Genomic DNA, 23,759 nt, shown 5'->3' on the forward strand with positions numbered 1-23,759 from the left:
CATGCTTCCTGCTGCTGACCTGCTCTATGGAGATGGAGATTTCAAGTTCCAACAGGACTTGGCGCCTGCACACAGCGCAAAATCTACCCGTGCCTGGTTTACAGACCATGCTATTTCTGTTCTAAATTGGCCCGCCAACTCCCCTGACCTTAGCCCCATAGAAAATCTGTGGGGTATTGTGAAAAGGAAGATGCAGAATGCCAGACCCAAAAACGCAGAAGAGTTGAAGGCCACTATCAGAGCAACCTGGGCTCTCATAACACCTGAGCAGTGCCAGAAACTCATCGACTCCATGCCACGCCGCATTAACGCAGTAATTGAGGCAAAAGGAGCTCCAACCAAGTATTGAGTATTGTACATGCTCATATTTTTCATTTTCATACTTTTCAGTTGGCCAACATTTCTAAAAATCCCTTTTTTGTATTAGCCTTAAGTAATATTCTAATTTTGTGACACACGGAATTTTGGATTTTCATTTGTTGCCACTTCAAATCATCAAAATTAAATGAAATAAACATTTGAATGCATCAGTCTGTGTGCAATGAATAAATATAATGTACAAGTTACACCTTTTGAATGCAATTACTGAAATAAATCAAGTTTTTCAAAATATTCTAATTTACTGGCTTTTACCTGTATATATATATGAAATACTTGACTTGGTGAATTCTAGCTGTCAATATACTCCTCCCCTCTTAACCACGCCCCCAACCACGCCCCGCCCCACCCCCGACCACGCCCCCGAAATCGGAGGTCTCCAGGATGGCAAGTATGTGTACTGTGCAATCTACTAACAAAAGTATCAATCAAAAAAAGCATTTTATATGTAAAAAGGTTTTGTTAAGAAACCATTCTGAGCCTTATTTAGTTTTTATTTTATATATGTTGACCACATTAACCCTGGCAATGGACCCTGTGTGTATACCGTATTTTTTGGACTATAAGTCGCAGTTTGTTTTTTTTCATAGTTTGTCCGGGCTCCAGTGCGACTTATGTTTTTTTCCTTTTTTATTATGCATTTTCGGCAGGTGCGACTTATACTCCGAAAAATAGGTATGTATGTTATACCATTGTTTACAAATTTGAAAAATAACCCAAAAAAATGTATATTTTGTTGTTTTCTTACTGTACCGAAAATGAACCGAACCGTGACCTCTAAACCGATATAAGAAATACTTGAAAATATATAAACCCCCCGCCTCCCAAATTCGGAGGTCTCAAGGTTGACAAGTATGTGAACAGATGGCAATAAAAAGAGTTTGACAGGTGAGCGACGGCAACTATTCTAGACAAGGACGCCACATAAAAATCACACCGTTAGTTTAGCAAATTCCAAGTTTATTTACAGGCTCTGTAACGGTCAGAGAAAAGTGGTCTAAATAGAAAAAATTAAAATAAAAGATGGCAGCTAATCTCCCTGAGCTTTACAAAAAAAACCAAAGTGGGACATGAAAGAAACAAGAGACACAGCCCGAATACCACACAAATGTAAATTCACCCCCTCAGTCATTTGTGTACATGAAGTGAAAAGGAGAATTTTCTGACAAAGATGGCATAAAAAACAACAAAGTTGGGACAACTGAATAATAAAGTGGTGTGTTTTTAAGCCTTCAATGTATATATAGTGAAAGTATGGCTGTCTTTGCAGAAAAAGAAGAGGAAGACCAGGAAGGCAAGACAACCAATCAGGAACAACAACACTTTCGGTTTACTGGGAACAATTATTTACATCTTGAACATTTCTCACCATGCTTCAATCCTGAAGAACTTAATCCCCAAACCGTTGCAATGATCTTTCCTTGAATAGCAGAACTTGGTCTACCGTTAGCACTTTAGCACAAAAGATCCTTGGCTCACTTCCCCCGACACCTTACTTTCCCAATGCAGGACCACAAAACCACAAGTAAAATCCTCAGAACACTTTTACACCCACATCACGGAACGTTGGGGGAAAAAGAGACGACTCTATTGACAGTGGCAAATACTGGGAACAGCGATCATGGAGAGTGAACACGGTTCAGTTTTCAGGGGGCCATCTTTGGGGAGGACACGCCGCAGTCGGTGTAAGAGCCGTCCATGGAGGCGATGCAAGTGTGTGTTGAGAAGGGGTGGCAGTCTCTTGTTGTGAAAAAGTGTGTATTGCTTCTCTTTGATGGCTGCCATGTTACATCTGCTGGACGTTTAAGGTGCAGCGTGACCAGTGCGTGAAAGAGGGACAGAGTCACCACCAGGGGACCTAGCGCTGGGAGGTAGGCGTCGCCTGTCCATTTGGGATGATGCCGTTATCATCCTCATCCTCGCTGACCAGGAACTCCTCTGGGGGCCAGCGAAGCTCGCCGCTCTCCACCTCGCCCTCCGTGGGCTCTACCACGATGGACGGCAGGCGATCTTTGAGCTTGCAGCAGCGCTCAAAGTCGGAAGGGTCGGGGAATATCTGCACAGGGGAGAGAGGCAAGAGTTCTCAAAGTCACAAGTGTCTCAAAGGGCTGCACAAGCCACAATCCTTGAGTTATTGAGCTTCAAAGTTAAAACCGGTTGACAATCGTCCAATGGCTGACTGTTGACCAGTCAGGTGGGATAGGCTCCAGCCTTTGACCCAATCCCGGATGGGATAAACGCTTCTGAAAGTAGATGGATTGTAGTTTGCTCAAACCAAGAAAGTTGTCTGCAGTTTTTGTGAAACCATTACCATTCTATTAACGTTTGACTCAAGTTAGCAAAGGCCCGATTATCGTATTATTGGATGCCTCTTCAATATTATCCTGTAGTGTGAGCGTAAAATAGTATTCACCCTATGTACTAGAGGTGGGAATCTTGGGGCACCTCACAATTCAGGAGCCATGATTCGATTTTGATTAGGAGATGTCCAATGGCTTTTTTGCCGATATCCGATTTTGTCCAACTCTTAATTACCGATACCGATATCAACCGATATATACAGTCGTGGAATTAACACATTATGCCTAATTTTGTTGTGATGCATTAAACAATGTAACAAGGTTTTCCAAAATAAATCAACTCAAGTTATGGAAAAAAATGCCCACATGGCACTGCCATATTCATTATTGAAGTCAAAGTGCATTTTTTTTTTTTTTTTTTAAACATGCCTCAAAACAGCAGCTTGGAATTTGGGATATGCTCTACCTGAGAGAGCATGAGGAGGTTGAGGTGGGCAGGGTTGGGGGGGGGGCGGCGGGGGGTGTATATTGTAGCGTCCCGGAAGAGTTAGTGCTGCAAGGGGTTCTGGGTATTTGGTCTGTTGTGTTTATGTTGTGCTACAGTGCGGATGTTCTCCCTAAATGTGTTTGTAATTCTTGTTTGGTGTTTGTTTGTTTGCCCTGCGATGGCGACTTGTCCAGGGGTGTACCCTGCCTTCCGCCCGATTGTAGCTGAGATAGGCTCCAGCGCCCCACGCGACCCCGAAGGAAATAAGCGGTAGAAAATGGATGGATGGATTCTTGTTTGGTGTGGGTTCACAGTCTGGCGTATATTTGTAACAGTGTTAAAGTTGTTTATACGGCCACCCTCAGTGTGACCTGTATGGCTGTTGACCAACAATGCTTTGCATTCTCTCGTGTGTGAAAAGCCGTATAAATTATGTGATTGGATCGGCACGCAAAAGACAGTGCCTTTAAGGTTTATTGGCGCTCTGACCCTACGTCCGTGTACATAGCGGCGTTTTATAAAGTCATAAATTTTACTTTCTGAAACCGATACAGATAACTTTGAAACAGATACCGATAATTTCTGATATTACATTTTAAAGCATTTATCGGGGGATGTTATCGGTAGCCCGATATTATCGGACATCTTTAATTATGATGAATCTTTAATTTATGTAAAACCCAAAACCAGTGAAGTTGGCACGTTGTGTAAATCGTAAAATAAAAACAGAATACGATGATTTGCAAATCCTTTTCAACTTATATTCAATTGAATATCATCAATCAACTTTATTTATAGAGCACATTTAAAATTTACCACAGGGGGTAGCCAAAGTGCTGTACAATGAGCAGGTTAAAAGATAAAACGAGTACCGAGCAAACACAACACAACACGATAAAAAATAAATAATTAAAATAGAATTAATAAAAACATAAAAACAGGATCACAGCAGGTGTATTATGGGGCGCCATTGCAGGATGGATATCACTCAGTGTTAAAAGCCATGGAATAAAAGTATGTTTTTAAGAGAGATTTAAAAACAGGAAGAGAGGAGGCTTGTCTAACACTCAGGGGTAGGTCGTTCCAGAGCTTGGGAGCAGCAACGGCGAAAGCTCTGTCACCTCTAAGCTTCAGCCTTGTGTCGGGGACCGTCAACAGCAGCTGATCGGCTGATCTTAAGGATCGGGTGGGGCAGTAATACACTGCAAAGACAAGATATTTTAATGTTCAAACCGAGAAACTTATTTTTTTTTGTAAATAGTCATTAACTTGGAATTTAATGGCAGCAACACATTGCAAAAAAGTTGGCACAGGGGCATTTTTACCACTGTGTTACATGGCCTTTCCTTTTAACAACACTCAGTAAACGTTTGGGAACCGAGGAGACCAATTTGAAAGAAAATGAGCAAATGAGCTAATATTTGCAAAAAAAAAAACCTAAGTTTACCAGTTTGAACGTTAAATATCCTGTCTTTGCAGTCTATTCAATTGAATATAAGTTGAAAAGGATTTGCAAATCATTGTATTCTGTTTTTATTTACCATTTACACAACATGCCAACTTCACTGGTTTTGAGTTTTGTATATTGATGCAGTTTTAAATTTCTTTGTTTCAATTAATAAACATTTATCACCTGCAACTTTTAAATACAGTGCATTTTTTTTTACTAAGAAATGTTCATTACATTTATTAAATTAATGAAAATGTGCAAAACTGGAACATACGTGCCCTAAAATATAGGAGCTCGTCGGATCTCTCTGTGAAGTGGTCCGCTGCAGTCAGCCAAATTTTAGAACTTTCCATCCATCCATTTTCTACCGCTTATTCCCTTGTCCGAATTGCGATGCATCTAAAAATCTATTATTTCTCTCACCTCTAATATGAATGATCACTAATCTTGTTTTATGAGGTCAATACAGACCGAGTCTCCCAGTTGAATCAGGAAGCGAGCTGACTGAAGAATAATTTATTAGATTTATATAGCGCTTTTCTCAACACTCAAAGCACGTCAAGAGAATTGAGAACCCAGCATTCATTCCCTCCAGAGTCACACGTAATGGTGGTAAGCTACATTTGTGGCCAGAAGACTGACAGAAGTGTGGCTGCCAATTTGCGCCTACAAGCCCTCTAACCACCACCAAGCATTCATACACCAGTGTGAGCGGCACTGGGCGGACAAAACGGTCAAATGGTCGTTACTAGAATGAGGGAAGCTGGAATCGAACCAGGAACCCTCAAGGTGCTGGCATGGCTGCTCTACAATCTGAGCCACACCATCCCAAAGAAGACAGGAGCACACATTTAAAATGTTTAAAAAAATAAATAAACAGCCGCCGGCTGAGAGCAATCATTTAGAAAAGTTTGCAAAGAAATGGTGGACTTACTAGATGAGATAATCTTGCATATTTCTATTTTGCAGGCCACTCCAGGTACTAATTGAGGTCACACTTTATGGTGTAAGACCTACAGGTATATATTTGGGGTGAAAGCCTCTTGGGTAGACAGATGGTCTTATAGATGACGCAGCACAGTCTTAACCAGAGACTATACCGACATTTTGGTACCAGGCTTTAGACCAGAGGTGTCTAAACTTTTTCCACTGAGGGCCACACACTGAAGAATTAAAGCAAGCGGTGGCCATTTTTATTTTTTATTTTCAAAAACCAATACAAGATATAGATTTGGTCCCAAAGGTCAGTTATAAGGTCAGTCATAAAAACATTAAAAATAACTCAAATTACCATTTTTTAATTATTCAACACTTAAATCTCTAGACAAACTTCAGGCTTGGCGATAACCTTTTTATTATTTATTTATTTTAATTTTTTTTGTATTTATTTATTTTTTTAATTTAATATTTATTTATTTTTATTATTTTTATTTTTTTTACACGCACACTTTTGTCTGCCTTTTTTTTGTCAAAGAAAGCCCTGTCAAAGAATATGCAGTATTTTACTAGCATTTAAAAAAAAAAAATTTTTTAAATGTAATATTTGATGTTAAGTAATTGGAGCTGTAAATAAATCATTTCATAACACCATTGATATATTATTGTTTGAGCAATGACAGTTAAAAAAAATTAAAAAATTAAAAATAAATTCTTGGGAATCCAAACAGGCCCACTTAAGTGTAAAAAATAAGTCATACATTTTATTTGTTTTATATATTTTTTTTATTGACTTTCTACACGTAAGTCTTTAGATCAACTTCAGATCTATCCGTCCATTATACGTTTTTATCATTTTTTTATTTGTCCGTTTTATGCCTTTGTCAGAGAAAACTTAAAATGTTTATATGGTAAACAAAATATGCAATATCTTCCCCAAAGTGCTATTTTTACGTGAAGTAATTGGAGCATTAAATAGGTCAATAAGTCATAACATTGATTTTGATTCATTATTTTTTGAGCAATGACAGCTTAAAGTAATAAACAGCCTGCATGGCAGCTTTGCGTCACTTAGCTGCAGGTCACAAATGGCCCCTGGGCGGCACTTTGGACACCCTAGACTGATGGTTACTGTTCCGATTCATGGTGGAAACAGCAAATAGTCCGAGTCCAATGACTGCATGTTATATGTCACCAAGTACCTCCATTGATCATCCAAAGGCAAGTCACCACCTTTTTATGTTGTTTGTGAAAGTACAGTCCAAACAAGGACTGTGGATAATAGATCTTTACTGTCATAAGTACAATGGACAGCCAAAAATTGTCCCTCACATTTATCTCATTTTGAAGAGCAGTCCGGAGCTGCAAGGGGACCAGATCCTGGTCAGTGAGGCATCCATGTAGAGGGATGGGTGTTTACATTTTACGAATACTACCAAAACGGTACTTGGAAAAACAATGCTGCTATCTAAAAAATGGAAAACATGCAACATTTAGTAAAAAAAAAAATCTAAATACAAATTGATGGAAATTTGGGACACTCAACTTGACTAGTAATTGAAATCATTTATATAAATGCATTCAAAAGGAAGAAATACAATCCACAAAAATGGTCATAATTACCGTATTTTCCGCACTATAAGGCGCACCTAAAAACCTCAAATTTTCTCAAAAGCTGACAGTGCGCCTTATAATCCGGTGCGCCTTATATACAGACCAATATTGAGCCACAACAGGTCTCGCAACTACGGTAAGCAGCCACCGACTTCATTTTCACCCGTAGAAGAAGCGCGCGGTGCATGCTGGGATATATTACTGCGCAAGTCTTGCCATTTCATTTCCATTTGTGTGTTTATGTAAAGACCCCAAAATGGCTCCTATTAAGAGACACGCTTACGACGCAGAGTGTGGTCCGAACTTTCACGAAGGCAGGTGGTAGCAGGGGTGTATTTTGTAGTGTCCCGCTGTTGATGAAGTATACGTTGCATTCACTCGTGTGTGCGTACAGAAGCCGCACATATCTTGTGACTGGGCCTGAACGATGTTAGAATGGATGAAAAGCGGACGTGACGATAGCTCGTAGAGTACGTTAAAGGCAGTGCATTTAAAGGCATGCCCCCAAGACTGTGGTCCGGGTGGATGAGATATAATGACTGTTGAACACCTTCGTTCGATAATGAAGGTTGCCTCAGCTCAAAGCCTGAACCCCGACATTAATGAACTAGCATTCAAGAAAAGATGCCAGGTTTGGGCACATCAGATTAGATCAGTGTGTTGCAAACTGAGCAGTTTAAAGTCCTGAATGGTTGTTTTATTCATTGTTATTTTATTTTCTAATTTATTAGCCTGTGGAAAAAGTTAATGTTGATATTTACCTCAGAAGGCTGCAAATAGAAAAGAGGCATTCAATGTTTATTTAAATTGTATTTGATATGCCATTGATATTTTTTAATTATTATTATTATTTGAAGATTTTGCAAGTCACTATAAAGTTATATAAGCCTTGCTTGTTCAATATTCAATGCAAAACTTGTTTGGGTCCCTATTAAAAGGTTAATTTGTTCAACCTTGGCCCGCGGCTTTGTTCAGTTTTAAATTTTGGCCCACTCTTTGAGTTTGACACCCCTGATCTAATGGATGCATAACGTAACCTCTATTCCATGCGCTTTATAATGTGGTGTGCCTTAAAATGCGGTGCACCTTGTATATGAACAAAGTTTTAAAATAGGCCGTTCATTGAAGGTGCGTCGTATAATCCGGTGCGCCTTATAGTGCGGAAAATACGGTAATACAATAATTAGCAATACAAAACAAAGAATGTGCAAAAAAAAAAAACGACTTGTAATATTGGCGCCCAATCCTGGCGGTTTGAGAATGCAACCTTGTTGGCTGTACCGCTCATTGGTTGCATAATAACTAACAGTGTTACGAATACGAAACCAAGCGCAGATAGCTGGTTCCTACCGCTTATGTTGGCATCGGTGTCGCTATGGAACCGGGTTTCCTGGGGGAAAAGTGGTTGAAGAATCCAAGGACAACAGCAAGGAAGTGGGAGTCGAACCAGGAACCCTCCAGTTACTGGACGACTCTTGAGCAATTCAATAAGTGACGTTCGGAGTTGATGACATTTTCATACCTGCCAACTTTTGAAATCAGAAAAACCTAGTAGCCAGGGTCCAGGGGCCGCAGGCCCCGGTAGGTCCAGGACAAAGTCCTGGTGGGGGGTTCAGGCTTCGCCCCCCGACGCAAAATGATTATTAGCATTCAGACAGGTTAAAATGTTGCTAAAACCATCACTTTTCTATCAGTCACAGTGACTTTTCAAAACAAAAATATTACAGCAAAAATCATATGGGTTGATTGACATGTTTATTCTGTAAGCTAACTTCAATAGTTTGAAATTATTTTGACAGTTAATGCCAGTTATCCTGTCAACCTTTCACAAGACTTCAATTTGTTAATTGAAAGTATAAACAGTATAAACACTTTTTACAGTAAACAAATGGTAAAACAGTACTAAACAATTCCATTAAAAAAAAAATTGGTGTCATTATTAACTTTCTGTCCAAGCTTGTATAATCTACTGCCTTGTTCAATTGTAAAAAATATTCTGTGCCTAAAATTCACATTTCTATCACAATTATCATACTGTAAACATGGTAAGCTAACTTCATTACAATTAATAGTCCTGTCAATAGCATGGAATTACAATTCAAATGTAGTTTTTTTGTAAGCCTTTCAAAAGAATTCAAAATATGAAAAATTAATGAAAATTTAAGCCATCAGACACTTGAAAAGTGGCACATCACATCTCTAATGTAATCATTTTAACTTTTCAACAGAAATAGCACTGCAAAAATATTAAGGACATACTTCTGTATTTTGGTAGTTATGCTGTCAACATTTAACAAGATTTCTTCAACTTGGACTTGAAAGCATAAATAGTATAAACACTTTTAACAGTATAACAGTACTAAACAATTCCAATAGATAACATTGGTGTCATTACCTTTTTGTGGCTAAAACCCGAAAAACGTTGAAAGTTTTCCACTTGTATCGCTAGCAACGGCATTAGACTTGTGTTTTTTTTTGTCCCAACGTGGTCTTTTACATCGCTAATTCCTCCGTGTCCGATCAAAAAATCTTGTCTGCACAAGGTGCAATTCGCGTAGTTTTCACCCTTTTTGGAACGGATAATTATTCCCGGATAGGCTTTTGAATATTCTTTACGGAATGACTGCAGTTTTCTTTTCGGTTTAAGACTCGTTTGCGATTTTTCTCCGGCTGATTCCATGATCGTTCGCTCGTTTGGAAACAATGGCAACAGGTGCCTCGTGCTTGGCAGCGGTGCTATAAATAGCCTCGCGCATTAAAATTTTTTTTTTTTTTTTAAATGAATGAAAAACCGTATTTTTTATCACTGCAGCCGTAACCCGGAATAGGTTGATGAAAACCGTACTAATTACGGGAAAACCGGAGTAGTTGGCAGGTATGCATTTTGTTCAACTGGTCGACTGGTGAAGCTAAAAACAGCAAAACGGCTAACTTCCAGGAACTGTGTACAGTCATGGTGTATTTTACAGAACACTCCCCTCTTGATCCTTCCAAGAGTGGAAATTGGACATACCAAACAGAGCCTGGCCAAAACAGCACATGGATGAGTTACATCAGTAGTTGAATGCGGGCAAATTCGACATGTCCGATGGGACTTTGCATCATGTTTAACCAAAGTGCTTTTGGGCATTGGGGCGCCACGCCAGGCGGCTCATAGCTCGTTATGAACTCATCCAGTCGGTACAGCTTGGCACACGAACACACACTACTCGGAATAATATGTAGGGATATATCTCCAGCATGATCAGACCGACTCGGAAAGGTGAAAAATAAAAATAAAAAGTCTACTGGGACGAAGACTGACAGCAGTGATTACACACATTCTTTGTCCTCTGAGATTTTACATTAACTTCCAACTTTTGTTCGTTCTCAGGAACCGGAGAAGTGACCCAAAGGGAAAAAAAAACAACAAAAAAAAACAACACTCCTGGGCCAAGAACAGCATTTTTTCATGGTTGTTTGGATAAAAGTGGCTGAATATTTTTAGACATGCATATTTCACTCTAAGACATTTGAGGGTAGTGGGTGCTTGAAGAGTAGGAGTGGGGGGGTTAGTGTCTGGGCAAAGTGCCGAGTGGAAAGTAAGCATTAGATGAGGCAGGAGAGACGGAGACAAGAGGGGATGCAGCTGTGTCCAAGCCTCCAGGAATTCCAACAAAAGTATGAGGGGGGGGAGGGAGGGGGAGACAAATATGTCTTCAGACTGTGAGAATGTATTATCAGGTTAGAAAAACATGGCGTGTCCATCATAGCGAGTTTAGACTCGCTGGGGCGGAGTAAGATGCGTTGCCAATGCTGGATGTGCATCAGCGCTGACGGGAGGAGTTGGGCGACGGAATGACTTTGCCTTCGGACGACGAGGACACGCGTCACAACTCGTCTCACTTGCAGCGGCAGGGAGCGGCGACGCTGCATCACATGCTATTTTTGGGGGATTAGCTATTGTGTTGAAGGACCAAAGCTGTATTGTGAGGATTTGATAAACACTTACTCTCCATTACGTTCATTTGTAATCTTGTTTATTACGCTGTTGGTCAAGATTATAGAGAGAACAAGCGAATGGTGTGGTAATATTATCTACCGTATTTTCCGCACCATTAGCCGCACCTAAAAACCACAAATTTACTCAAAAGCTGACAGTGCGGCTTTTAACCCGGTGCGCTTTATATATGGATAAATATTAAGATTCATTTTCATAAAGTTTCGATCTCGCAACTTAGGTAAACAGCCGCCATCTTTTTTCCCGGTAGAACAGGAAGCGCTTCTTCTTCTACGCAAGCAACCGCCAAGGTAAGCACCCGCCCCCATAGAACAGGAAGCGCTTCTTCTTCTACTGTAAGCAACCACCCGCCCCCGGAAGAAGAAGAAAAAATGCGCGGATATCACCGTACGTTTCATTTCCTTTGTGTGTTTACATCTGTAAAGACCACAAAATGGCTCCTACTAAGCGACAAGGATCCGGTTCATGAAAAGACGCAATCTCTCCATCCGCACACGGATTACTACCGTATTTCACAGCAACTGATATTCCTGTGAACCGCACTGTGGATACAACGGGAGCACGTACGGTGAATATTCGCACCACAGGGAATGAGAAGTCATCCTTCGCTGTGGTTCTAGCTTGCCATGCTAATGAAACTTCCACCCATGGTGATATTCAAAAGGAAGACCTTGCCAAAAGAGACCTTTCCAGCCGGCGTCATCATAAAAGCTAACTCGAAGGGATGGATGAAGAAAAGATGAGCGAGTGGTTAAGGTAAGTTTAAGTTTACGCGAAGAGGCCGGGTGGCTTTTTTCACGCAGCTCTGTCCATGTTGATATACGTATGTTTGTGATTGCACATTTGCGTACATTTTGGGAGTGAACAGAGTTGTTAGAACGCTGGTTTTTAATATATTATTAAAGTTTGACTGACCTATCTGACTGTTTTTTTGACATTCCTTTAGCGCAGTTAGATGCGGCTTACAACACGGGGCGGCTTATTGGTGGACAAAGTTTTGAAATATGCCGTTCATTGAAGGCGCGGCTTTTAACCCAGGGCGCCTTATGGTGCGGAAAATACGGTACTTGAAGGTATTCTCCTCTAACATTCACAGCCACTGGCAGGGAATTGCGTTTTAAGTTGACCAATTTTAGTTTCAAACTTTAATGGCTTACATTAAAAGGGGACCTATAATGAATTTCGACTTTTCTAACTTATTAACGTGTGTTAAACAAAGCCAAAGTGTCAAATCGTAAGGTTCATACATATTGGTGTGCACTTAAACGCAGTTTTGGAATGCTCTTTTTGCTGAGATTTGCAAACTTGCTACGTCGTGACGTCACCATGAGATAGACGTACTTAAGGCGTTAAGTCAAGTGCACATGCTTCACGCCATTAGAGAAAACAAAAAAAAGTTTAAGTATTATTCTCGTCTCGGCCAGGGCTCTAAAATAGAGATGTCAGATAATGGCTTTTTTGCCGATATCCGATATTGTCCAACTCTTAATTACCGAGTCCGATACCGATATATACAGTCGTGGAATTAACACATTATTATGCCTAATTTGGTTGTGATGCCCCACTGGATGCATTAAACAATGTAACAAGGTTTTCCAAAATAAATCAACTCAAGTTATGGAAAAAAATGCCAACATGGCACTGCCATATTTATTATTGAAGTCACAAAGTGCATTATTTTTTTTAACATACCTCAAAACAGCAGCTTGGAATTTGGGACATGCTCTCCCGGAGAGAGCATGAGGAGGTTGAGGTGGGCGGGGTTGGAGGGGGCGGGGGGTGCATATTGTAGCGTCCCGGAAGAGTTAGTGCTGCAAAGGGTTCTGGGTATTTGTTCTGTTGTATTTATGTTGTGTGGATGTTCTCCCGAAATGTGTTTGTCATTCTTGTTTGGTGTGGGTTCACATTGTGGCACATATTTGTAACAATGTTAAAGTTGTTTATATGGCCACCCTCAGTGTGACCTGTATGGCTGTTGATCAAGTATGGCTTGCATTCACTTGTGTGTGTGTGTGTGTGTGTGTGAGAAAAGCCATAGATATGTGATTGGGCAGGCACGCAAAAGGCAGTGCCCTTAAGATTTATTGGCGCTCTGTACTTCTCCCTACGTCCGTGTACACAGCGGCGTTTTAAAAAGTCATACATTTTACTTTTTGAAACAGATACAGATAATTTCCGATATTACATTTTAAAGCATTTATCGGCCGATAATATCGGCAGTCCGATATTATCGGACATCTTTACTCTAAAACCATAAATCTATACAGTACAGGCCAAACGTTTGGACACACCTTCTCCTCATTCAATGGGTTTTCTTTATTTTTACGACTATTTACATCGTAGATTGTCACTGAAGGCATCAAAACTATGAATGAACACATGTGGAGTTATGTACTTAACAAAAAAAGGTGAAATAACTGAAAACATGTTTTATATTCTAGTTTCTTCAAAAATAGCCACTCTTTGCTCTGATTACTGCTTTGCACACTCTTGGCATTCTCTCGATGGGCTTCAAAAGCACACCTGTGAAGTGAAAACCATTTCAGGTGACTACCTCTTGAAGCTCATCGAGAGAACGCCAAGAGTGTGCCAAGCAGTAATCAGAGCAAAGGGTGGCTATTTTAAAGAAACTAGAATATAAAACATGTTTTCAGTTATTTCACCTTTTTTTGTTAAGTACATAACTCCACATGTGTTCATTCATAGTTTTGATGCCTTCAGTGACAATCTACGATGTAAATAGTCATGAAAATAAAGAAAATGCATTGAATGAGAAGGTGTGTCCAAAATTTTGTCCTGTACTGTATATTGCAATAGACACGTAATCAATATAAAAAAATGCGTTCCATAAAACATTCCACTTTTTTTTTTTCTTTGTCGGAAGAAACTGGAAGTTGCGAAGCAAGGTTGGTTGCATGAACAAAGGCACTCGCTCTCTGCTAACCGAGCAACGCAGGAAGTGATCACTGATCAGTCGGAGTGACACGCTAACAACCAATCAGGTAACAGTATCAATTATCAAGTTTGGTTGCACCAAATTAACGTCTCGTGGTTGATTATTTGCATTGACTGAAAAGAGAAACTAAAAATGAGTGCTGCAGAGGGTGTCAGTAAATCAGGAAAAGTCACCGATAATATGGCTATTTGGATTTGTTTTTTTAAAAACGGATCGTAATTAGACTAATGTGGTCTGTAAATTATGCAAGGTGTTTGTCCCAACCAGGACCGGTAACACCACACCACCTGACCGTGCTCACCCTTTGGAGCACAGCTGTAACTTCCTGGCACTAATTCTGTAGCAAAAAGTTCTCAGGTTTCTCTAGGTTTAAATGTTCACACTATTTTGTTAATACACTTTAAGCATTTCTTACTTATTCCTTGTTTTTCCACCTTCATTTTAAGAGGTTATTGTTAAGTGTTCAATGTGATTTTAGAATTGTTTACATTGACTGTTTTTCACAGTTTCGGCATTTTATTTTTTTTCTGCCTTGACAGCTGAGGTGATTATAATCAGAGGAAGGTTACATTTTGAATTAAAAAAAAATTACATTTAAAATTTTTTTCTCTTGGTCCTTATTTTAGATCATACAAAATATAAAAAAATGTATTTTAGGTCGTAAACAGATATTGACCGATATAAAACAGTTTGCAGCCATATCGCCTAGGCTTATTTTCATCTAATCTTGGAATGCGCACAAAAGACGCGCGACATGCAGTGACATAAAAATTCTGCTAAAAACAGTAAAAAAATAAAAAATACAATTAAAACAATTATATATATATATATATATATATATATATATATATATATATTCAAATATAATATATTTAAATTGTGTACATTTCCGAGAGATACATTATACTTGGAGAATGGGGCACGATTTCATTTGCAATATGGAAATGCCTCCATAATTAAACATCTGGCAGAACTAAAGAAAAAAAAAAAAAAACAGGTTATAAAAGTGATTAAGCAAAATTTAAACCAAACTATATCCAATACATATCTAGGGCACAAGGAAGTGTTTAAATATAGATGAATATCATAACACATCCCCTCTTTTCCCTAATGAAAGTAGTGATACGTGTTAGTGGATTTCAGTTCTGTTTTTTTTCTCCGATGGCTCAGCTTGGGGCTGCATCGTGTGCATTTTGCTGCGTCTTCTCCATGATGAGCGTGAGTCCATAAAGAGCTAAATGGCTAAACGGAATAATTGTGCAAGTGTGTTTGAGTTGAACGATTTCATTGGTCCACCGTGACCCATTTGGCAATTTCATTCGTCTGATGCGACACGGCTAAATGTACTGCTGGCATGTGAAAATTTGTGAACCTGGAAAAATCCATAAAAATAGCCGTAGCATTATATAAAGCGCAGAAAAAAACAGTAGAGGCTTATATGCCGAAAATTGTGGTAAATAAAGATTTCTGCAAGTAATAGGACACCGCTTGAGAAAGACCCATAGTAATGAGGGCTTCTCAAACTGTGGGACTGGAAATACAGAGTTAGGTCCTCTCCTCGATTTAAAAAAAATATATATTTTGTGCAGTTACCTGCTCCACCAGACTGTGTACTTACTGACCAAACAAAACAGAAGTTACGTCAGTTTTCTTTGAAACAGTTAAAAGCTGCTTTATGGCACCATCTCACATTCAAAAATAAATGTTATCATTTGTTGCTTAGTAATGCATTGATATAAAATGTCAGTTATTGTGACCAAAATGATCATGGTTATTATCACAGTATTGTTGAATGTGCTCAAAAAGTACTCAGACGCCCACACCCACTTTTGACCAATTTGACACTGTAAAAAAGCCACCATTTTGCATGTTTTGTGTTTCTTAGCTCCACTGACAGTGTTTAGGTCTTAGTATTTTATATGTTCTAATGGCTAAGCTTTTGTTTTAAATATTTTTATTGTGGATTTATTTATATGAAAAGTGCGTAACCAATCAATTTGTTTCTGGCAGGCGGTGAGGCGTTTTAGTTCATCGGTCTTGAACGCACCGTAAAAACACCTCAATCACTCTTGTCTAAGAGAGCCCAGCTTGTATGTTCAAAGTCAACAATTTAATATTTTAGTTTCTAGACGGTAATGTGTTTAAATTTGGATTGAGATATGTTGTCTCTTAATGGGGAAAGACATTAATGCTAGCGAGCTGGCGCCAGTCAGTCCGTGAGTTTATCAAACTGCAGTTATTAATCATCTTTTTTACCATAATTTAAAACTAATATTAACCGTTGAAAGCTTTACAGTGGTTATTGTGGTTTATCGTTACATCCCTAGTGAGTGAAATCATTGGCTTTTTTAACAAATTTGTCCTTTTGTTGCATTTGTGTTTGAGTGAAGCATAGCTTGCATGGTTGGACCAGGAAGAGGGAACCTAAGCACCCTCTAGGCAGCCATTTAACCGTGACAAATACAATGCGAGGGAGGAGTACACTAGCTGTACCCTCCTGTCCGCTCCCCGACAGCTGGGGTGTGAAACAGGTAAAGGAAGTCGGCTTCTTCCTTAGGGGTCAAGCTTCATCCTTTTCATGGCATCAATGGGGCCAGGTGGTAAATATATCTGGCTATAGACTCATATCCTTAAACACGAGAGTATCTCAGCATTCAGAAATGAGGTCCATAATGTAATACATTGTCAGGGAAGCAGCTGTGTTTCTCAGAAGGCCTTGTTGAGTTTTAACAAAGCTGCTGCAAGGCACTTGTCAAGACCACCTGATGGCTGCTTCTCGCTCTTTAGGCAAGATTTACGGACATTTCACAAAGAACCGGTTTCCCATTAGGTCTTCTTTTGGCTGTTGTAGTTACATGTCTGTGGTAGGCATTCAAGTGTCGGTCCAGTTCATGAAGACAACACATCAAGTCCCGATCTTCTTGTTCTTGATCTTCTTGTGTTCTTATTACTAAAAAGTGCCCGCTTAAGCAAACGTCGACATACATGGGCAACCACTTTTGTCGACATGCAATTTAGGATCTACAATAGGTCATTTCTATAAATACTGTAATATATTGTCTGTTTTAGTGACTTGCCAATCAATTAACCACCAAAGTCTGATCGGACAATGCAGATTAAAGCCTTTCAATGCCGATCAGATCTGGTTGACTATTTTGGTCCATTAGCTGACAGAGGGGACTAGCAGCTAACTGTGTATATCAGGGGTGTCAAACAAATGTTTTATCAGGCCCGCGAGATGAGTTTGCGAAGTATAAATAGGAGCTGAAATTTTTGAATGAAAGAAACTGTTCTAAATGTGTCCACTAGATGTCACAACAGAAATTCTTTGTATCCCCTGCTGCAAGACCGCAAGACTTCACAGGGGGCAGACCTATGTGCCATGTTAAGACCGTGTGCCAGACTAAATTTGATCTTTTTGACTGAATAACATTATCACATGCAGATAGAATACTATTAACTGCAACATGTAATTGTAGAAAAAACCCAACATTTTCAGAAAGTACTTGGTCTATATTTAAACAAGGAAAACACTCTGAAGTTGTCTTTATTTTTAGGTTATCATGCCATGATTTTTACCAATCTAGCCAAGTTGGGAATATATTTTCCTCCATGTGGCCCCTGAGCTACAATGAGTGTATATCCATGCAGTGTGGAGCTGCAGCCCTAAATTTGCTCTTTTCTTCCATTGGGGCAAATAAACTGGCATGCTAATCGCTAAACTAGCTTAATACAACACTAAGAAATAAGTTGTGTAAAGTTTAAGAAGTGTAGATGGTAGCGTGTTACAGCAGAAAGTAAGCAGCTATTAGGAAATTAACAAGTAAAATATTTTTCAGAATAAGGCGCACATTATTTTATTTTCTCAGAAATCAACACTGTGTACATGTATTAATTCTGGTTGTGGTACACTGTAATGATAAGTGTGACCAGTATATGGCAGTCATACATAAGAGATATGCGTGGACTGCAGGTTGACGCCCATTCAATAAATGACGCTAGCAAGTACGGTAAGCAAGCAAGACCAAAACACTGTTTCAGTGAGCATATTTAGGACATTAAACAGCACTCAAAAAATCTGTCAAAATGTTTAGTGTGACTTTGGTAAGCTACAAAGCCACACTGCTTGATGGATTGTCTGAGCATTATGGCAACCATAGTCAGACGTACTGTGCTTCAACATACGGGTATAATAGTGTGTATAAGGACCCCACAATGGAACATATAAGGAGACATATCTAGTGTTTTGTTTCAACCTATTATGCAACACCAACTTTTCTTACCTATTGGTTTCTGCTGTTTGTGTATTTAGAATCTGGCCAAGTCGAGAAAAGTTGCGCGCGTCCACCATTGTAGTCCACGTCGTAGTCAATAAGTGCTTTTTTTTTTTCTTTATTCTTTTGTTGTGGGGCATTAATCCTTTGCTGTTGCCATTTCTAATACAAAGTAGTGTATAGCTCGAACTTAATCTCTCGGAAGACTCCATAGGGAAGCGCAAAAAAAACTACAATAAAAGGTGACTGGGAGAAGACGCTGTCGAAGTGGAGCCACATACATAAGACCACCCACAAAACAGCGCATCCTGAAGATACATTAAGAAAGAAGCTTGAAGATGGTCTGTAAAACATCATCTAACATTTTGACCATAGAACAACAATCACATGTTATGTAGACCAGTGTTTTTCAACCTTTTTTGAAGCAAGGCACATTTTTTGCATTGAAAAAATCCGGAGGCACGCCACCAGCAGAAATCATAAACTCGGTTGACAATAAAAAGTCGTTGTCGCAATTGTTGGATATGACTTTAAACGATAACCAAGCATGCATCTCTATAGCTCTTGTCTCAAAGTAGGTGTACGGTCACCACCTGTCACATCACGCCCTGACTTATTTTGAGTTTTTTGCTGTTTTCCTGTGTGTAGTGTTTTAGTTCTTGTCTTGCGCTCCTATTTTAGTGGCTTTTTCTCTTTTTTTTGGCATTTTCCTGTAGCAGTTTCATGTCTTCCTTTGAGCGATATTTCCTGCATCTACTTTGTTTTAGCAATCAAGACTATTTCAGTTGTTTTCATCCTTCTTTGTGGGGACATTGTTGATTGTCATGTCATGTTCGGATGTACATTGTGGACGCCATCTTTGCTCCACAGTAAGTCTTTGCCGTCGTCCAGCATTCTGTTTTTGTTTACTTTGTAGCCAGTTCAGTTTTAGTTTCGTTCTGCATAGCATTCCGTAAGCTTCAATGACTTTTCTTAGGGGCACTCACCTTTTGTTTATTTTTGGTTTAAGCATAAGACACCTTTTTACCTGCACACTGCCTCCCGCTGTTTCCGACATTTACAAAGCAATTAGCTACCGGCTGCCACCTACTGATATGGAAGAGTATTACACGGTTACTCTGCCGAGCTCTAGACCGCACCGACACTCAACAACAACACATCATTTGCAGACTATAATTACTGGTTTGCAAAAAATATTTTTTAACCCAAATAGGTGAAATTAGTTCATCTCCCACGGCACACCAGACTGTATCTCACGGCACACTAGTGTGCCACGGCACAGTGGTTGAAAAACACTGATGTAGACCACAAGGAAATGTTTAAATGTATAAAAAAAAAAATCTGAATATGACCCCTTTAATGCACTTTATAATCCGGTGCGCCCTTTGTATGAAAATAGCCCCGTTCATCGGCAATGTGACTTATAATCAGATGCGCCTTATGGTCCAAAAAATACAGATTAATAAGTCTAGAGAGGATAATATAACGGTGATCTGTTGCTGTGCCGTGGCCACGGGGACACGTATGGGGAGGGTAGATCGATCCATAAATTGGTGGTGTTGATAACAAGGGTAGTACGAGTATATGATTGATACTAGAGTAATTAAAGCGATATTTCTATGGATACACAATCAGTGTTTCTACATTTTTGTTAATGTTTACAAAATTATTTTAATAATTTGCTGGGCACAGGAGGACTTTGAGGGCAAAAAACAAGGATTTAAAAGAGTACAACATTTCAGACTTAAACCACAGGTCCATCACCCGACTGGCAAAAACAATAGTCCAGGATATCTGTAAATGTGTGTTAGTCATGTATGATGTCTTTTTGTTATTTTTTTTGTGTGATGTGTAATGTCTAGTGTTTAAATGTACGGCAGTGACAATGAATTTCCCCAAGGGGACCAATAAATCTAAATCTAAATCTAAATCTAAAGCTAGTAGTTTCTACTTTTGTTTAGTTATTGTGTACTATAAACTTTGTTTTGCTCAAACAATTGAATGTAATAAAATCAAATAAGGAACTAATTTAAGTTGTTAAACTGTCAACAGAGATACACTTCATATTATGCTTCATCATAAAAGCATGGCAGTAGTATGTAATCCAATTCATTTTTTTCTTTTTCAATTGTTGGCCAATAAAAGAAAGATTTGCGCATGTTTGAAAGTCTTGTCATTGTCGTAAAGACATACTAAATGACAGGAGTATAAATTATTATAAAAGCAGAAACATCTAATTGTAAATATGCACACATACAAGAAAATTACGGCAAACTGCCACAGGTTAAAACAATACCCCATATTCTTTCATTTTTGGTTACGCCGACAACAGCTTATGTCGACGTGAGTCAGCCAGTCAGAGTTGTGTCCGCTTCAAGTATACATTTGTGTTTGTTTAAAACCTACCTGGAAGGAGAGTCTGTCCTTGGTGGGACTGAGCCTCATGTCGTCCATGGGGGTGCTGTTGATCATCACCTCAGTCATATCTCGGCGGGGCACAAACTCTGATCTGCCATCGTGGTAACAAAGAGGAACATGGTTGAGAATGTTGATCAGCACATATTAGCTTGAAAAGAGTCATATTTCCAAAATAACAAAAAAATGGTGAAAATGGGAAAAATGTTTCGGAATACAAGTTGGCAAACAGGTATATTCATAAGACATAAGCTTAATGATAAATATGCCTCATGGCAGCCATGTTTTCCAATCAATCTTGCACACATTTCACAGACCTATGTACCTATTAGACCCCCCAAAAACGGGACATACCTAATTTTATGGTGATATACGACTCTAAAGTTACAATGGTTGTTTGGTCGAGTTCATAAAGCTGTGAAATGTCGAGTCAGTCTGACTTATGGAGGTCAAAACTGGGGTTAGTGCTGTATTAGTCTAAAAAAAAAAAAAAAAAAAGCGGTGCATGTTTTGACACATTTTCTCCCTTTTGTGTGCGTTTAACTGTTCAGGAGGAGAATTACATTTCTAGCGCTAGACTGTTTTTGAATTTAGCTCGTTAGATGTCCTTGAGCAGGATAATCTGTTAATGAATGTTCTAAACACCTACTTTGATGCCAGTGTCATATGGAACAGAATAATGATGTGGATTAGAGGTGGGAATCTTTGGGCACCTCACAATTTGATTCAGATTCTTGGGGTGACTATTCAATTCAGAATAGATTTGAGTCAACACAATTCTCTTATGATATTTATGCGTGCAATGCACACACACTCACACCCACAGATCCCCACCCACAAAAAGTGCCAGTGTTGGCCTAAAATTATAATTATAATTTTTTATTTATTTTTTAATTGTGTTGCAAAAAATAAAAAAATGTTAACCTAATAAAAAGAGAGGAGCAACCTTGCAAGCATCACAAATCTTAGGACATTTACAAAGCATTTAAAACATACAAATACAATAGGAAAAAAAGGAAAAAAACTCTAATCCATCGATTTAATCCATAAATAAATATCAAAATAAATAAATAAAAGCACTTCGCAAAAGAAAAAAAAACAACTAACTCTTGAAAATGATGAATCGATTAAGAATTGGCATTTATAAAAATTGCCAAAAAACATGTACCTGGGGATAGGTTGATTGGCAACACTAAAAAATGGCCCTAGTGTGTGAATGTGAGTGTGAATGTTGTCTGTGTTGGCCCTACGATGAGAAGGCGACTTGTCCAGGGTGTACCCCGCCTGCCAAGGGTTATTTATTTAGAGCAGTGCTCTAAATAAATAACTTTAAGAAGTCTTGATGGGATTGTGTTACACCAGAAAGTAAGCAGCTATGAATAAGAAATTAACAAATAGATTAACACGAGTAGAGAACAAGGATAATATAACCGTGATTTGTTGATGTGTAGCCAGGGAGATATGTAAGGGGAGGGTGGATCGAGTCATGTGTCAGTAGTGTCAATACCAAGGCTAGTATCAAGTACAGTGTATGATCGATACGAGAGTGAAGAAATTCAGTCTTATGTACCTTTGGTTAAAGTTTACAAAAATGTATGGAATAATTCCCTGGACACAGAAACACGAAGTGAATCATTTAGCCTCTGTTTTGCCGCGATTAATCAAATCAATGCTACAAAATTCCCTGTGACTAATCGATTATTATGCCCGTCCCTGCTGTGACAGACAAGACCAGAAAAGCATTCCATTTCTTACACGGTCACAGCTCTTATGATTTAAAACCCCCTTAAAAAAAAAAAGACAAAAAGCAGAAAACCCAAGTCTGAAATTCATGAAGTTATGTTTCGAGGTCTAGCCTGGGCTTTGTTCTTATTGCAATGCAGAGCTACAGACTGTTGCACGGCATCACAGTCATTGTGAGAGTGTGCTGGGAGGGGAGGCGGTTTAGGGGGGTGCGCTGTGGTATTTGACTGGGGAAGGAACTCTATGCACTCTTGTTCTACTCTCGTTCCAATCAAAACTTTCCATTTTAGAGTGGTACAAGGTTGTTTATGTGTTGGGCTGGTCGGGATTGTAAAGCGCCGAAAACAAAACAAAAAGAGATGACATTGTGCAGCCCGATGTCTCTTGTGATGCTCTGAGGCCTTCTCATGCCGTCTATTTAAAGCGTGTGGTCGATGGCCACAAGCTTTAACGTTTATACGCTTGCTAGCTCTATAGGACGAGACTAACAGTATGCGACCAGACGTTTCACCGGTTCAATATAGAGATTTGCTCGACCTACATTAAATCTCAAAACACGCTTATTTCAGGGCACGGCGAGGTTGTGATTAACACATGTCTTTGAATTTAGTACAATTACTTAAATCCTATTCGATTCGCCACACAACATTCAGCTCTAGCTTCTGAAGTAGACCAAAAAGATGCCATTTATATAAAGCCAACACAGCCCGAAGACGCCAAACATCATGAAACCTGTCTGTCTTTGTCTCCTACTGTGACAAACAAAGAATGAACCAACAATCCTATACAAAGCAAGAGTTCCGAGATATCTATAGCGGCACCAATCATTTCAAGGTAAAGGGGAACTACCTCAAACATACCACCGGCGCTCCAAATGACTGACAGATCGAAGTAATGTAAAACAGTTAAACTACAAAACTGTCATGTCACAACAGTCACTAGAGCACAAAATGAGCAGTTTATGGGCGGGGTGTACATTACATGAGTCACTACAGTAAAAGGCAGCTGATTAACCCCGAAAGCAAAAGAAACTGGTTTTTAATCACTTTTTCCATACACGCGCAAATGTTTTGCTTGCTAATGGAAAAAGTGACATCACAAGCAGGATACTGGTAGAAGAGTGAGTAGTCTTCATTTCAAGTTACCAGCAGGGTAAACATTAGCCCAACATTTTAAAACTGCTCCAGGTCATACAGTAAAAAAACA

The 23,759-nt window shown here is 39.1% G+C and overlaps 1 protein-coding gene across 1 annotated transcript in view; it reads right to left on the reverse strand.

Annotated features, from left to right (window-relative positions):
* Positions 1–1,317: 1,317 nt before the first annotated feature.
* Positions 1,318–23,759, reverse strand: part of LOC133611413 (protein LBH-like) — a 39,827-nt gene continuing 17,385 nt past the window's right edge. Inside the window, exons 2-3 of the mRNA XM_061968159.2 lie at positions 20,802–20,904; positions 1,318–2,434 (exon numbers count right to left, since the gene is read on the reverse strand). Coding sequence (XP_061824143.2) covers positions 2,237–2,434; positions 20,802–20,904 — 301 coding nt within the window. The 3' untranslated portion in view covers positions 1,318–2,236. The remainder of the gene's footprint in view (positions 2,435–20,801; positions 20,905–23,759) is intronic.

The sequence above is a fragment of the Nerophis lumbriciformis genome, linkage group LG08 (assembly GCF_033978685.3).
Source record: "Nerophis lumbriciformis linkage group LG08, RoL_Nlum_v2.1, whole genome shotgun sequence".
In the NCBI taxonomy this organism is placed as follows: domain Eukaryota; kingdom Metazoa; phylum Chordata; class Actinopteri; order Syngnathiformes; family Syngnathidae; genus Nerophis; species Nerophis lumbriciformis.